The sequence below is a fragment of the Crocuta crocuta genome, unplaced genomic scaffold (assembly GCF_008692635.1).
Source record: "Crocuta crocuta isolate KB4526 unplaced genomic scaffold, BGI_CrCroc_1.0 scaffold72, whole genome shotgun sequence".
Classification (NCBI taxonomy): Eukaryota; Metazoa; Chordata; class Mammalia; order Carnivora; family Hyaenidae; genus Crocuta; species Crocuta crocuta.
In genome coordinates this window covers 8887357-8901931 of record NW_027529427.1, presented here as the reverse complement: position 1 = coordinate 8901931, position 14575 = coordinate 8887357, and the positions used below count along the sequence as shown (strand labels likewise).

Genomic DNA, 14575 nt, shown 5'->3' with positions numbered 1-14575 from the left:
AGTCTCTTAGGGCTGCTCTAACAGAACACGATAGGCTGAGCTGCTTACAAATGCAGGAATTTATTTCTCACAGTTCTAGAGGCTGGCAAGTCCAAGATCAAGGAGCTGGCGGATTGGGTGTCTGGTTCATGAAGGACCATCTTGCTGTGCCCTCATGTGGCCGAAGGGTGGAAGTCTGGGGCTCCATCCACGTGACCTCATCACCTGTACCTCCACTTCCGTCACACTGGGGATTAGGTGTCAATGTAGGGATTCTGGGGGGACACAGACACCCAGTCTGCAGCGTTGCCTTACTTGGCCCTGTGCTGCTGTGAGGCTGTGCACAGGCCACACTCTGTCTAGGACTTAGGCCTGATGCCACTGCCACTATGAGGTGAAAGCTCAACACTGGAAAGGACTCTACAGCTGGGAACTCTTGACCCCTAGTAACACGTGACTCAGACTACCAGGAATTCTTACCAGAGTTAACACGTTTATTCATTCTTTTATTGATAATCTCTTTTGTGCACACACATGCATGTATGTGTCACACACACACACACACACACACACACGTAACCTGTGATATTTGGTTTCCCATTACATGCCAGAATTCTCACCCCTTCACTAAAGCTCGGAGCTACAGGTGGGGACTCTATTCCAGGGGCAGATGGCATCCCAGCGTGCTTGCCGGGACCCCAGAGGGACAGAAGCCTTCAGTTTCTCTAAAGGAGGCACTTTCAGGAACCACTTCTTCAAACACTGGGCCTTAGCATCTCTCCTCTTGAAACCCACTCAGACTTTCAAGTACAGAGTGGGACANCCCCCAGGTCTGATGCTTCCTGAGCTCACAGGTGCATGTGTGTGTGTGTGTGTGCATGCATGTATGGGGGGCTGCTGCCCAGAGGCCCAGTCACACAGTCCCTGAAGACCCCATCTCCCATTGACTGAACACCAAAAAGGGGGCTCAGGATTTCAGACTTTTCTCCCTACTGAGTGCTGCTAGGTTTCACGCCACACAATTCTATCCTGTCTCTTTCCAAAACTGATCTGAGGTGGCTTTCGGGTATGTCTGGTCCTCAGCCTCCTTCTCTGCAGAGCAATAGAAGGGAATTCCATACCAAAGGAATCCCAGGCCATGCGGCTGATGTCTCAAACCTCTGCCTGGCCCACATGCCTTCTCCAACCGGCCTCTCCATTACCTCTCTTCCTACCCCTCCTTCCGCTTCAGGCTCACTTGCCTCCAGCCCTTACCCCACCCGCTACCCACTTCCCCTGCGCCGCTGCCTTCTGCAACCACAGTCTCTTGGCCCAGGTTCCCCTTCTGTGTATTTTCATAGTCCTGGGCAGACCTCTACTAAGGCTTTACTTTGCACATGACCATCTTGTTTGCTAATCTGTTGCTCTCACTAGATGTTAAGTCCTCTGTGACCAGGGTGTGACTTCTGCAATTTATCTTTGAATCTCAGATGCCTGGCACATAAGAGGTGCAAAATAAATGCAGACGGAATGAAAGAATGAACGAATGAATGAATGATGGAGATTCAAGGACACTTTGTCACCAGCTCCTGGGAATGGGCCATGGATTCTGGTGGGGAAGAGACATAACCAGAGGGTCAGAGAAAGAAAATTAAGGGGGATGCACAGGGCTCAAGAGGTCTACATTTCAAAGGCAAACATTTCACACATGGACATATGTGTATATACAGACACTCACGTGCACACTCTTGTACACACACGCACCCTTCTCCCAACACGCGGGGTCTGAGGAGGCCCTACGGTGCCTCGGGCTCCACACTGTCCCAGCCAGAGTTCTTCTGAAGCTCTTGGAAGAAAAGCTGCTGCTGGAGGCTTCTCAGGCTCTCTAGGTCCTCAGGTGAGAGCTGCTTGGCTGATCTCCCTAGGTCCTGCTCTTCGACCCCCTCCTCCATGTCCAGGAGGCCTTCGGGGGGCTGCGGGGAGCTCCTGGAGATGTAGCCCTGGTCAGACTGCACTGACTGCCGCTGCCCATCCTCACAGGGCGGGTACAGGTCTTTGAGGGCCACCGCGGCACTCTCCCAGCCCTCCTGGGCCTGGCAGCCCAGACTCTGCTGGAGGAGTGAGAACATCAGGCCTTCAAGCTGTTCCCGCACGTCTTCCGGGAGGTGGCTGGGCGATGCCCTGGGCGTGCTGCAGAGGGCTGGGTCCTCAGAGTCCACGGGGAGGAAGAGGACGCTGTTCCGCCCAGGGCCATGGCCCTCCAGCAGCGGCCAGGCCTCATCTCCCTCCACCACAGCCAAGCGGCTGGCTGGGCTAGGCCCAGTGGCTTGAGGGACAGGCTGCACTGCCTGAGCTGGAGGCACCTCCTCTACCGGGAGTACCTCCGTCTGGAGGGTCTGGGCCGCCAGCTCTCCCTGGGGCTGAACTTGAGGTTCGAGCCTGGACATTCCCCTTCCTTCCTCACGGATGCACACATCGAGCGCCAGGCAGCCCTGGGAGGCAGGTTCCCGTACCAGGGGCTTTTGCTTGATGATCCCTCCTCCAGGTGGCAGCAGTGGCTCTTCAAACACCTCTTCATCCAGGGACGGGAGGTCCTGGTCATCTGCGGAGCAAAGGTTCTCACGCTCGAACCAGTCAGGGCACTGAGCCTGCCACTCCCGGAACCTCTCCACGGCCTCCTTCAGCTGCCAGCCGCTGGGGCTCCGCAGGTAGTTCTCACCCGTGAGCTCCCCGACACGGTGCATCCGGCCGGGTTCAAACATCTCCAGGTCCTGGATTCGGAAGTAAACTTCCTCAAATCTGTCCATGAGCGGGTACCTGGAAGTGATGTTGAAGAGGTCAGGGATATCGCTCTCACTGCTGATGTCACGGAAGTAGCAGACGATGTAGGTGCCGAAGCAGGCTGGCTTCTTAAAGTCTGGCAGGATCATGTTCATGGCCGCGGTGAAGAGGTCTCCCCCGGGCTTCCAGTGGTCACACCGAAGCTGGACAGCAGGCTCCTCCCAACCGAGGATGGCCTGCCACTTGGCGCGGGTGCCTCGGGAGCACAGGATGATGATCTTGGAGTTGGTCTCTACCATTTCCTGCTTCTGGCGGCCCACCCAGGTCATGATCCCCACCTCTGAGATGACCTGCTCCTCCAGCAGATCGAGGGCCACTTCGGTGCCACAGACGGTGAGCAGGAACTGGGCAAACTTTAGGACCACATCCACGTAGAGGGGGTGGTCAGCTGAGTAGACGATCCAAACCTTCCTGGGCTTCAGGGGTGGGGGTGTCAGGCTGTTCTTGGGCAGAACATCTAAGGGAAACAAGGAAAAGCAGGCCCACAGTTTCAGGTGTACACCCACACTGATCCTCAAACCGCAGGCAGGAGCAGCACTCCTAACTGGTCAGGCCAGGGGCACCCTGGACCAGGCAGAGACTGGCTCCCTAGCCTACGTAATGCAACCGAGGCCTCAGAATAAGCCAAATGTTGCTACTTTGCCCATTTTGGCTGCCTGAAAAGAATCACAATTTTGTGCCTTCTGGGAGAGTAAATTTCTTTTCTCAAGATTCCTATCTGGCCTCTAGCTGATACTTCAATTATTGTAATTAAAAAGAGAAAGAGGCACAAAGGCCTGCCTATGGAATACAAATGTCTGTTATAGGTAGGACCTCTCTTCATAAAAGATGGTCCCTTCCCTTCCTTCCTTGTCTAAGTGATTTAAAAAACTGTTATCTTAGCTTTGCTATTTGAGGTCCCCTCTGTATGGGGGTACTAGGAAGCAGGTCCTCTTATGGGGAGGTCTCCTGAAGGAGCTCAGGAGTTAAAATACAGAAGGTAACCCACCCATGTCTCTCAAGAGAGCCCTCCATCAAGCCTTTGACAACACACACCAAACCCAGCCCACCCACACCAGGAAATACTGACCTGTGCATTTGGTATCAGTCTCGTATTTTTCATGAGACCCTGAAAGAAACAAAAATAATACACTAGAGTAGCTCTTTTGGAAAAGAAATAGGGACCAATTCACAGGGGCATCTGGTGGCGTGCTGTCCCAACCCTGACGCAGGGCAAATGATAAGGGAGGGTAGTTATTAGATGCTTCAGGGCCTTTGCAGGATCCTGTGCTATGTGGAGTCTCTCAGGTGTGAATCCCAGGTCAGCCATGAACAGCTAGGAGATCTGGGAAAGTTACCCATGCCTCAGAAACTCAGTTTCTTCCTCTGTAAAATGGGTCTGTGTGGCAGGGATTAAATGAGATTGTGTATGTGAAGTGTCTGGCACATTGAACATACTCAATCAGCTGGGGTCACAAGCATGAGGCAGCACTGACCCAGCCAGGACCCCGAGAATGGTGACTGGGGATTCCACCCGTGTCCCTCATCGTAGCCCTGGTTCCTCTCCTCTCCACAGCTGGGATGTCTCCGAGAAACACCCCACTGCAGGGAAAGCATCTTTCCCAGAAGTGTCCTCGCCAGAGGCTTACAACACATCTCCACAAGTAGCCCCCACCAGGTCAGTTTACAACATTTCCTCCTGGTATTTTTGAGGTGAGGAAGGGAAACAACATTCTTAAGCAACTGCTCCCCTTGAGCTACAAAGAAGGAAGCTGTGGTGCAGGAGTCGGCTCCCCAGTGACACGGCAGGGTGAATGGAACCCATGATGGCCAAGGAGGATATGCAGAACCTTCATTTCTTTTTTTTTTTTTAATGTTTTAATATTTTTATTTATTTCTGAGCGGGGGAGAGAGAGAGAGAGCGACTGAGCAGGGAAGGGTCAGAGAGAGAGGGAGATACAGAATCTGAAACAGGCTCCAGGCTCTGAGCTGTCAGCACAGAGCCCGACGCGGGGCTCGAACCCACAAACCATGAGATCATGACCTGAGCCGAAGTCGGATGCTTAACCAACTGGGCCACCCAGGCACCCCTCTTTTTTTTTTTTTTAAATGTTTATTTATTTTTGAGACAGAGACAGAGCACGAGCTGGGGAGGGGCAGAGAGAGAGGGAGACACAGAATCTGAAATAGGTTCCAGGCTCTGAGCTGTCAGCACAGAGCCTGATGCAGGGCTCGAACCCACAGACTGCGAGATCATGTCCTGAGCCGAAGTCGGATGCCTAACCGACTGAGCCACCCAGGTACCCCCAGAACCTTCATTTCAATCCCCACCTTTTGGGCCCTTCCCCAGAACTACCAAGAGATAGTGAAATGAGTGAAGTTTCCTTTGTGTCCTCTCCTTCATGTGTCTTTTCATGTCAGTGTGGTGTGGGGCACTTCAGTAAAAGGTCACAAGTACAACAAAAGAAATGGAGCAAAAGCCTCTCTGGCGTCTGCAGGGAGCTTTACAGTTTATAAAGCACCTGCAGAGATGTTAACTTATTTGACTCTCCCAACAATCCTGTGGAGAAGAGCTCTCTAACTGGGTCTTCCAGTGCCTGGTCTGGTGTTCTTCCCATCACACAATAAATAATAATTAATAATACCTAATCCTGACAAGCCTCCAACATGTGGAAATGGCTCCCAGACTACTGAAGGAAGGGCCCAGGCCCAGGGAGGGACAGGGAAAGGCTGAGTCCCTAGGCTGAAGGCCCATGTTCTCTCCTGCTTAGAACTTGGCCAGCTCATTCAATCCTTACCACAACCCTGAGGGGGAGGTGTTATCCCATTTTACAGAAGAGAAGACCAAATCTAGGGTTTGTTAAGCAACTTGCCTATGCCTGCAAAGCAGGGAGGCAGAGCTGGGATCCACACCCATATGTTCTGGGTCCACCTGGAGCCTTCCTTCTCTTGTCACACCATGCTGCCCCTCACCATTCTCCCTGACCTCAGATGTACAAGTCTGGGGGCTGCAGCATGGCGTCATTCAGGTTCTCCCACCCACCTGGCTGATCATGTCTGATGCAGGAAAACTCTACCCTAGCTCTTTCTAACAGTTTGTTTTAATGGTATTACTTCTAGTAGCAATAAATATAATTATGGTTAACATATGTTGAGCAAATATGTGCCAGGTTCTATGCTAAGAATTCACACACATTATTTCATGTCATCCTTGTATTTGTTCTATGACATGAGTATCATTATAATTTCCATTTTATAAAAGAGGAACCCGAGGGTCAAGAATTTAGTAATTTGCCCAGGCAATAAGGGGTGGAGCTGGTATTTGAGCCCAGGGCAGCCTTCCCGTAGGCTGAGTTCTTGACAACTGAACTAGGTGTGGCCTAAGAAAGGCAATGTCTGTTCTTCAGGCTGGGGTCGAAGGGCGCCCTCTGAGTACAGCCTTACAGAGACTGGAGCGGAAAGATGGGGACATAGTAAGAAAGAGAGGAACAGAGGGGAAAACCCCATGACCCGCCCCCACAGCTCTGCCCCTTACCGGGTAGCCTCCAGGTCATGCAGATGATCAGCAGGATGACGGAACCCACCAGCAGGATGGAGAGGCCCGTGATGAACCCGTACACCCACAGGGGTATATAGTCTGTGGTAAGCAGAACAGCATGAGTGACGTGGCAGAGGAGGTCTGCTATGCCAGCCCTGAGCTCCCCCAGGCCCCGTGCCTGGCCCCTGGGCTGTCCACTCTGGCCTGCACCATGATGTGGTGACGATCTCCACCCCTGGGCTGGCCTCTCAGTTCAGCCTTGTCTGCCTGGCTCCATCCAAGGCTCAGCCGGGGACGTCTCACGTGGCCCCTGGGGAATGGCCCCTGCAGACTCCTACAGCGTTATGGGAAGGAGAGCACAGCTTACCTGCGATCGAAACTGCAATGAGAACAAAGGGAAAACAGCATTCTTAATTATTAGCAGTGACCACAAGAACCATCGCTGCCCCCACTGAGGGCCTGCCGGTGACCTTGGCCCTGCACTAGCACTCCAGATACCTGTAAACTGAGTGAAAACAACTACATGGAACACCTGAGTTGTCAGTCTACTAAGAGATGCCCCAACTCCCACCCGGGGGGCCAGATTCTCCTCCAGGCCAATGGAATGTAGCAATGCAATGTGGGCTACAGCCCCACACTAGGCTGCAGGTGGCTTCTGAGGGAGGCTGGCCACGGTGAAGAGGGAGGGAACGGGCTGCCGTCTCTGGCCCTCAGGTCAGAAGCTGGAGCTCCACCACTTCCTTGGTGTATGATCTGGGACAAGTTACTGAACATCTCTGTGCCTCTATTTCCTCATCTGTGAACCTGCGGGAGGGACCCTCTGCCTAACAGTATGAAGAGTCACAATTTGTGAGAGTTGAAAGCGGACATGGTAAAACACTTCATTCAGTACTCGGTCCATAACTCTAACTCTCTGACAGTAATAATCCCTGTGTTTTTCAGTCCCAAAAGTTGAGGATCAGAAAGGTTAAGTATTTTGCCCACAACTACACAGCTAATGAAAGGCAGTCAGGAGTCCAACCCAGGAGTGTTCTTTCTTTATTTTTTAAATTTATTATTATTATTTTATAGTTTATTGTCAAGTTTGTTTCCATATAACACCCAGCGCTCATCCCAACAAGTGCCCTCCTCCATGCCCATCACCCTCCTTCCCCTCTCCCTCACCTCCACCAGCCCTCAGTTTGTTCTCAGTATTCAAGAGTCTCTCATGGTTTGCCACCCTCCCTCTCCCCAACTATTCTTCCCCTTCTCCTCCCCCATGGTTCTCTGTTAAGTTTCTCCTGTTCCACTTATAAGTGAAAACATCTGTCCTCTGCCTGATTTACTTTGCTAAGCATAACACCTTCGAGTTTCATCTACATTGCTACAAATGGCCAGATTTCATTCTTTCTCTTTACCATGTAGTATTCTATTGTATAGATAAACCATATCTTCTTGATCCATTCATCAGTTGATGGACATTTAGGCTCTTTCCATAAGTTGGCTGTTGTTGAAAGTGCTGCTATGAACACTGGGGTGCATGTGCCCCTATGCATCAGCACCCAGGAGTGTCTTTAGAGCCCCACATTGCAGGCCCAAGTAACCCCAAGTAAAATTAAACTCTGCCCCCACCCTCAGGACCAGGTCAGAGTTCAGTTCAAGGTGTTGACTTTCATTCACGCTCACCCCCCAAAATGCCCCAGAGCAGCCATAAACCTCCTACCTGGAGGATCTGGAATTTCCGGGCAGGGCACGGTTATGGAGTGTCTGAGGCAGTCATTTAGACAGCTACTGAAGAAGGGCTGGATCTGTGAGAGCAGAGAAGAGAGGGGCCCTGAGATGCTGGGGAGACTCGGGGCCCTCCACTGATGCTTCCCCTCCAGCAGGATAGCAGAGAGGAACACGCCTAGCTGGCTGCTCCAGGACCTGCCTGTGACTGTCGGGCAGATTGCCCATCAGCTACAGGAGCCAAAGAAGCCCACCCAGGTGAGACTGGAAGAAGGGGCCGGGGAAGGTGGACGTGATGCCTCGCCAGGCGGGGAGGTCCAGTGCGGCACAGTCCTCGGAGCAAGGGTCCCTGAGCCCCCCTCCTTTCCTATTCTGCCCATTAGGAGTGCCATCTGTGCACGCACTCTCACACCTGTGCACACCGCACTCACCCACCTGCACTCGGTGGCGGCAGCACCAGTTAGAGTCTGACAGGATGAGCGTGACGTTGGACCGCTGGTGGGAGTCCTGGTACGCAGGCTGCAGGGAGAGGAGAGGACGGGTGAGAATGCACTGCGGGTGGCTGGTGAGAAAGCTGTCATCGCTGTCCACTGTGCCCTTTAGGATGGCCATGCACACAAATGCTTCCCGGGTTTCTCTTCCAGGAGAGACTACGTTTCCCTAGGGCGACTGGCTCGTTGTTAATTCATGAACACATCTAGTAACTGGAATTTCTCTTTGCTTTGGCTGCTGGCACCATGGGGACAATCTGTGTTCACGGCCAACAGCGTGACACACATTTTCTTTTCTTTTTTTTTTTTAATAGTTTATTGCCAAGTTGGTTTCCATATAACACCCAGCGCTCCTCCCCACAAGTGCCCTCCTCCATGCCCATCACCCCCCCCCCACCCCCATCAGCCCTCAGTTTGTTCTCAGCATTCAAGAGTCTCTCATGGTTTGCCTCCCTCCCTCTCCCCCACTATTTTCCCCTTCTTCTCCCCCATGGTCCTCCGTTAAGTTCCTCCTAATCCTCCTATACGTGCAAACATATGGTATCTGTCCTTCTCTGTCTGACTTATTTCGCTCAGCATAACACCCTCAAGGTCCATCCATGTTGCTACACATGGCCAGATTTCATTCTTTCTCATTGCTGTGTAGTATTCCACTGTATAGATAAACCACATCTTCTTGATCCATTCAACAGTTGATGAACACTTAGGCTCTTTCCATGTTTTGGCTATTGTTGAGAGTGCTGCTATGAACACTGGGGTACATGTGCCCCCTATGCATCAGCACTCCTGTATCCCTTGGGTAAATTCCTAGCAGGTGACACACATTTTCAGTAGTAACTGCACCCTGGCTCAATTTTACTTCCTCGTCTTTATTTCCCCTTTGTCTTAATACCCCATTAAAAATCTTCAGATCCTTTATGGAATAAGGTGGAATAAAACAACAAAAACGACAAAAAGAACAGATGACACTATGGGGAAGAAAGAACTGAAAGGACGGGGGAGGTGAGCAGGGCAGAGATCAACGACATTTCTATCAACTGCAGGATTGACTGACTATAAGAGACAAGGGAAAGATTCACCACAGAACCAACTCTACGTCAACCACATATCGGAAGAAAAAGGACAGAGCCGTGTAGGACTGGGATTGACCAAGCGCTGGGCTTCTGGCAAAGGTTCTGTCCTGACAGGGGAGGGTGACTTGAGGTCAGGGGAGGCGGGTGGGGCCACACTGCAGGGGTCAGTACAGCAGCAGCATTACCTCTCGCACCATCTGTGGCTGCTGGAAGCAGCTCTGGTTCTCTGTGTCTGGAAAACTGGTCAGCAGGATCTGGTAATGGGTAGATTCATTCCACAGGGTGAAGCTCACCCACAGCTTGCGGGCGTCCAGGCTCTCCACAGTGATGTTGGGGTCCCACAGGCTGCCTGCTCAGGGCGCAGACATGGGTTGGGAGTGAGGGGAGGGTGTGCATGCAAAGTTCCCTCAGCAAGACCACCAGCCGCCGTTACCTGAGCCCACGCATGGTGTGGTCATCTTCATCCTGGGATCCTCGCAGCCTGTCAACCCAGAAAAAGGTGAAACCACTAAGCCTTTGCCTTAGGAAGCTTGCTCTTCCAGACTCCCAACACCAGGGATAACAACCTCTTTCCTTCTAGCCTTCAAAGATGGGCCCTTCACAGGCAGCTCCCAGACAGCACTGCTGCCGGGGGCCAGAGGTCCCACAAAACTGGGGGCTGACCTGGTTATCTCCTCCCTCCTCTCTCAGGGAACCTTCCAGACTCAACTGTACTCCTGCTGAACTTGCTCTGAGTGACCCAAGAATCTCGGCCCACTCCAGATCCTCCTCCCACCTCTAGCTTTCTCTGCAGCTTGCCTCTGACTCTTGACAGGGGCAGGAATATTTTGTTCCTCCACAGCAGTGTTTCTCAAACTTTTCTGTGCATCATCATGGGTAGTTTCTGATTTAGTCAGTCTGAGGTGGACCCTGAAAATCTGCACTTCTAACAAGCTCCTAGGTAATTTGATGATGCCACTGGCCCAAGGATTACCTTGAAGACCACTGCTCCGTAAACATCTTCCTAACCTCCCTTCCCCAGTGGCCTTGACGGTATTGTTTTCATTTTGGTTGAAGAAGACAGGTGCTAGGTATGAATTGCCATGGAGTGACAGTCACTGAGTCAGTCTACTGCAGGAACAAGGGAGGGGGCTGGGGAGATTCACACATTTGACAAGCACCTACTGAGCACCAATCTGTGCTAGGCACTGTTTTAGACAGTGGTAAATAAGACAGAGTCCCTGCCCCCTGGAGAGCACATTCCAGGAGAGGAGGCCAATGAAAACAAACAGCATAACGTAACATCACAAACATATTGCGATAGTATGTCAGGGAGTGATGGGTAACGTGAAGAAAAATAAAGCAGAGTAAGCAGATCGTGCGTGTGTGCGTGTGCACGTGACCGTGTGGAGCGCTCCAGGAATGGAGGAGGCCATCATCACTCTTAACAAGCATTTCCTGATGGCCTACTATATGCAAGGCACCGTGTGGTTCTGGAGATTGCGCAGATGGGTATAGGCCCCAGACCCTGTCCTCAAGGGGGCTGGGTTTCGAGATGTAGTTGGCTTTGAACAATGAGAAATGAAGTAGGTTGTGGCTGAGATTCTGGAGAGAACAGAGAAACAGGCGGTGCACACACATGAAGTGTTTTAGAAGATAAACCCAGCCTTCTTAGGCAGGAAGGATTCATGGGGGAAGAGGAGATGGTATCACACATGGGATGGTGGTAGATAAATGCAGGTAGGATGTGGGGTAAAAAGTGAAGAACCAGGTGGGGGCAAGTGGGGAATGAAAAAGAAAAAGGTGCAGAGCAAGGTGACCAGAGCTGGAGACAGACTAGAAGGAGGAGGGAAAACTCTTTTGTCTTCCTGACCCTTCCCAGCAGGAGCTCCCCAACTGTGGTGTCTGTTTATTCTGTAGGTACTGCATGCTGACAATGGCAGCCACTGTCCAGCTGCGCAGGGAGGCTGATGTCTGAGCCACCTGCTGGTTTCTTCTCAAAGAGCTGAGTGGTGAAGGGAATGGCTTGGGAGGGTGCTCTTACCAGGTACGGGGAAGTTCCTGGACTGGTGGTTTGGGTCACCGTCAGGGATGGGTTTGGGCAGGTGGTGAACAGTCACCTCATACTCCTGGCCAGGTTCTACCACAAAGTGTCTGAAGGCAAAATGCCACTGAAGAGAGGGAAGAAGGGGAGGTTGGAAAGGTCACACACACACACTTCTCACCCAAAGAGCTACAACCCCACCCACCCCCAAAAGATCAGTGAAATGGGAGAAGTAAATAACCACCAGAGCAAGATCCCAAATCAGAGGGAGGCACTTCTTTGTTCTTTGTTTCCTCCGGTCTTTGCTGCCTATTTTTAAAAACCTAGGTCTGGCCCCTTATCAGGAGACTGTAGTATCATATGCCAGAGAATTTGGGGAAAGCCAAAATAGTCTTCCTCCCTTGTGAGCCCTCTCAAACTCCAGAATGATGGTGTAAGGAAGCCAGGGAGCCGAGCCAGAGGACTCAGGGCTATTGGGAGAGAGCTAACACACAAGAGGTAGTTCCATGGCTGTGCCTATTTTGGGCTTTCCATTTCATATGAATAGAATCACTCATTCATATGTGAAGAAAAAAAAAAAAGAGGCAGCTAAACACCATTTGTTAAATGACTCTTCCTCCTTAAGGGAAAGCCAGCGATTTTTTTTTTTTTAATGTTTTATTTATTTTTGAGAGAGAGAGAGACAGCATGAGCAGGGGAGGGTCAGAGAGAGAGAGGGACAGAGAACCTGAAGACAGGCTCCAGGCCCTGAGCTAGCCGTCAGCACAGAGCCTGATGCAGGGCTCGAACCCAAGAACCATGGGATTATGACCTGAGCCAAAGTCAGATGCTTAACCAACTGAGCCACCCAGGCGCCCCGTCAGGGATCTCTTGAGAATATTCTGGAGAAGGAAAGTGCAGAGGGAGGGTTATAGATCCCCACTGAGTCTGCACCTATAGGCACCTTTGTTGCAGAGATAACAGAAGCTGTGCAGATATTTTTTTCTGGATGGTGGAATCAATTCACGTCATTTACAACTCCCATTCTAACTATCCTGGGGGTGGATGGAGGTGGGGGGGGCTTCGCTTCTAAGTTAATCTAGGCATCTGGTCCTCACCATCCACCTAGCAGTCAAGTTTGAGGGTCCTAATTACATACAGGAGAAGGATTCTGGGATCTGTATGGGCTGCTTATGTTTGTGGGAGATCTGCAAACAGGCACATTTGCAGATTTCAACCAGCCATTTGCACACTGGAGCTTGCACCAGAATCCCTGGGCAGGCTTGGTCAACACCGATTGTGGGTCTCACCCTCAGAGTTTGATTCTGAACTCTGGAGTGGGGCCCTAGATTCTGCATTTCTAACCGGTTCCCAGGGCATGTGCATGCTTTGTGAACCCCCTGCTTTAAACAAACCAAATGAGAACATTTTACCATCGAGCAGTGAGCAGCCAAATAAACAGAAACCACTGCAGAACTCACTGGCTTGTGCCCCAGCCACGGGGTTCTCCGGGCTGGGTAAAGCTGTTCCTTCGTGGAGGCAGGCCCCAGGTTAACCCACTTACAGAGAAAGAGAGGAAGTCCTTCCCATTCAACTCTCTTTTCAATGAACAGCTAGGTAAAGCTGGAAGCAAAAGCTGGGGTGGGCATGTCTGGGAAGGCTTCAGAAACGTTTTCTGCTCCTCACTGTCACCAGAGGAACACACTCCACTCTGGAGCCAGACGCTTACCCGCTTGTGATGATGCTTCAGTCTGGTCAGAAACTCAAACTTGACACACAGACGTTCATTGGTGTTCAGCTGCAGGACAGACAACTCTGCACCCTCCAGGTAGAGGATGCTGGCTGCAGGCCAGAGGGAGGAAAGGAGACAAACAGATGCAGATCAACAAACACAAACCGCGGGGTGTGGCGCTTCCCCATCTGTTACGCTTACTCACTCTTAAAAGAAAATCTGTACATAATACCTACCCTCCCACTTCCTGTTCCTTTTTGCTTGGCTCTTGGGCCTGAGTTACCCTCCTGCCTTGCAGACACTTACTTCCCAGCTGGGCAGGGACAAGTGAAACTTTACACTGGGCTAGAGGCAAAGGCTGTGCAAATTTGTGGCTGGGGTGTTGAAAACATGGCATGGGTGTCACACATGGCTATCCCCATCCTTGGGGAGGCTGGGGCAGGCACCAGAGGCTGGAGACTTATAAGGAAGATGACCTCCCCCAGGCTCTGGTCACAAATGTGGGGCTGGCTCTTATTAACCCCAATCTTCCTGATTCTGTCATACAAATCTCTATTCCTGGAGAAGTTTTTTGGGGAAGAAGGGTGTTCTCTTAAAAAACGCCAGCCCTCACATGTACCCTAATGTTCATAGCAGCACTCTCAACAATTAAGTGTCCATCAACTGGCGAATGGATCAAGAAGATATTGTTTATCTATACAATGGAATACTACATGGCAATGAAAAAGAATGAAATCTGGCCATGTGCAGCAACATGAATGGAACTTGTGGGTGTTATGCTGAGCGAAATAAGTCAGACAGAGAAGGACAGCTACCATTATGTTTGCATGTATAGGAGGATTAGGAGGAACTTAATGGAGGACAGTGGGGGAGAAGAAGGGGTAAAATAGTGGGGGAGAGGGAGGGAGGCAAACCATTCAAGGCAGACTCTTGAATGCTGAGAACAAACTGAGGGCTGATGGGGATGGGGGAGAGGGGAAGGGGGGAGATGGGCATGGAGGCAGGCACTTGTTGGGATGAGCGCTGGGTGTTATATGGAAACCAACTTGACAATAAACTATTTAAAAAAAAATTAAAAAATAAAAAATGCCAGCCCTTAGGAGCTGCTGGCTGACTCAGGCAGAAAAGCATGTGACTGTTGATCTTGGTCAGGGTTGTGAGTTTGAGTGCCACATTGGGTGTAGCAGAGATTACAAAAAAAAAAAAAAAAAAAAAAAAAAAAAAGACCCCCCCACAAAAAAAAGGAAAAAAAGG

The 14575-nt window shown here is 51.1% G+C and overlaps 1 protein-coding gene across 1 annotated transcript in view; it reads right to left on the bottom strand.

The window, feature by feature from the left end:
- Positions 1 to 808: 808 nt before the first annotated feature.
- IL17RA (interleukin 17 receptor A) overlaps positions 809 to 14575 on the bottom strand; it is a 25661-nt gene continuing 11894 nt past the window's right edge. The window contains exons 4-13 of the mRNA XM_077759255.1: positions 13319 to 13431; positions 11611 to 11737; positions 10021 to 10068; positions 9773 to 9936; positions 8459 to 8542; positions 8019 to 8103; positions 6684 to 6695; positions 6314 to 6415; positions 3869 to 3907; positions 809 to 3256 (exon numbers count right to left, since the gene is read on the bottom strand). Coding sequence (XP_077615381.1) covers positions 1755 to 3256; positions 3869 to 3907; positions 6314 to 6415; positions 6684 to 6695; positions 8019 to 8103; positions 8459 to 8542; positions 9773 to 9936; positions 10021 to 10068; positions 11611 to 11737; positions 13319 to 13431 — 2276 coding nt within the window. The 3' untranslated portion in view covers positions 809 to 1754. The remainder of the gene's footprint in view (positions 3257 to 3868; positions 3908 to 6313; positions 6416 to 6683; positions 6696 to 8018; positions 8104 to 8458; positions 8543 to 9772; positions 9937 to 10020; positions 10069 to 11610; positions 11738 to 13318; positions 13432 to 14575) is intronic.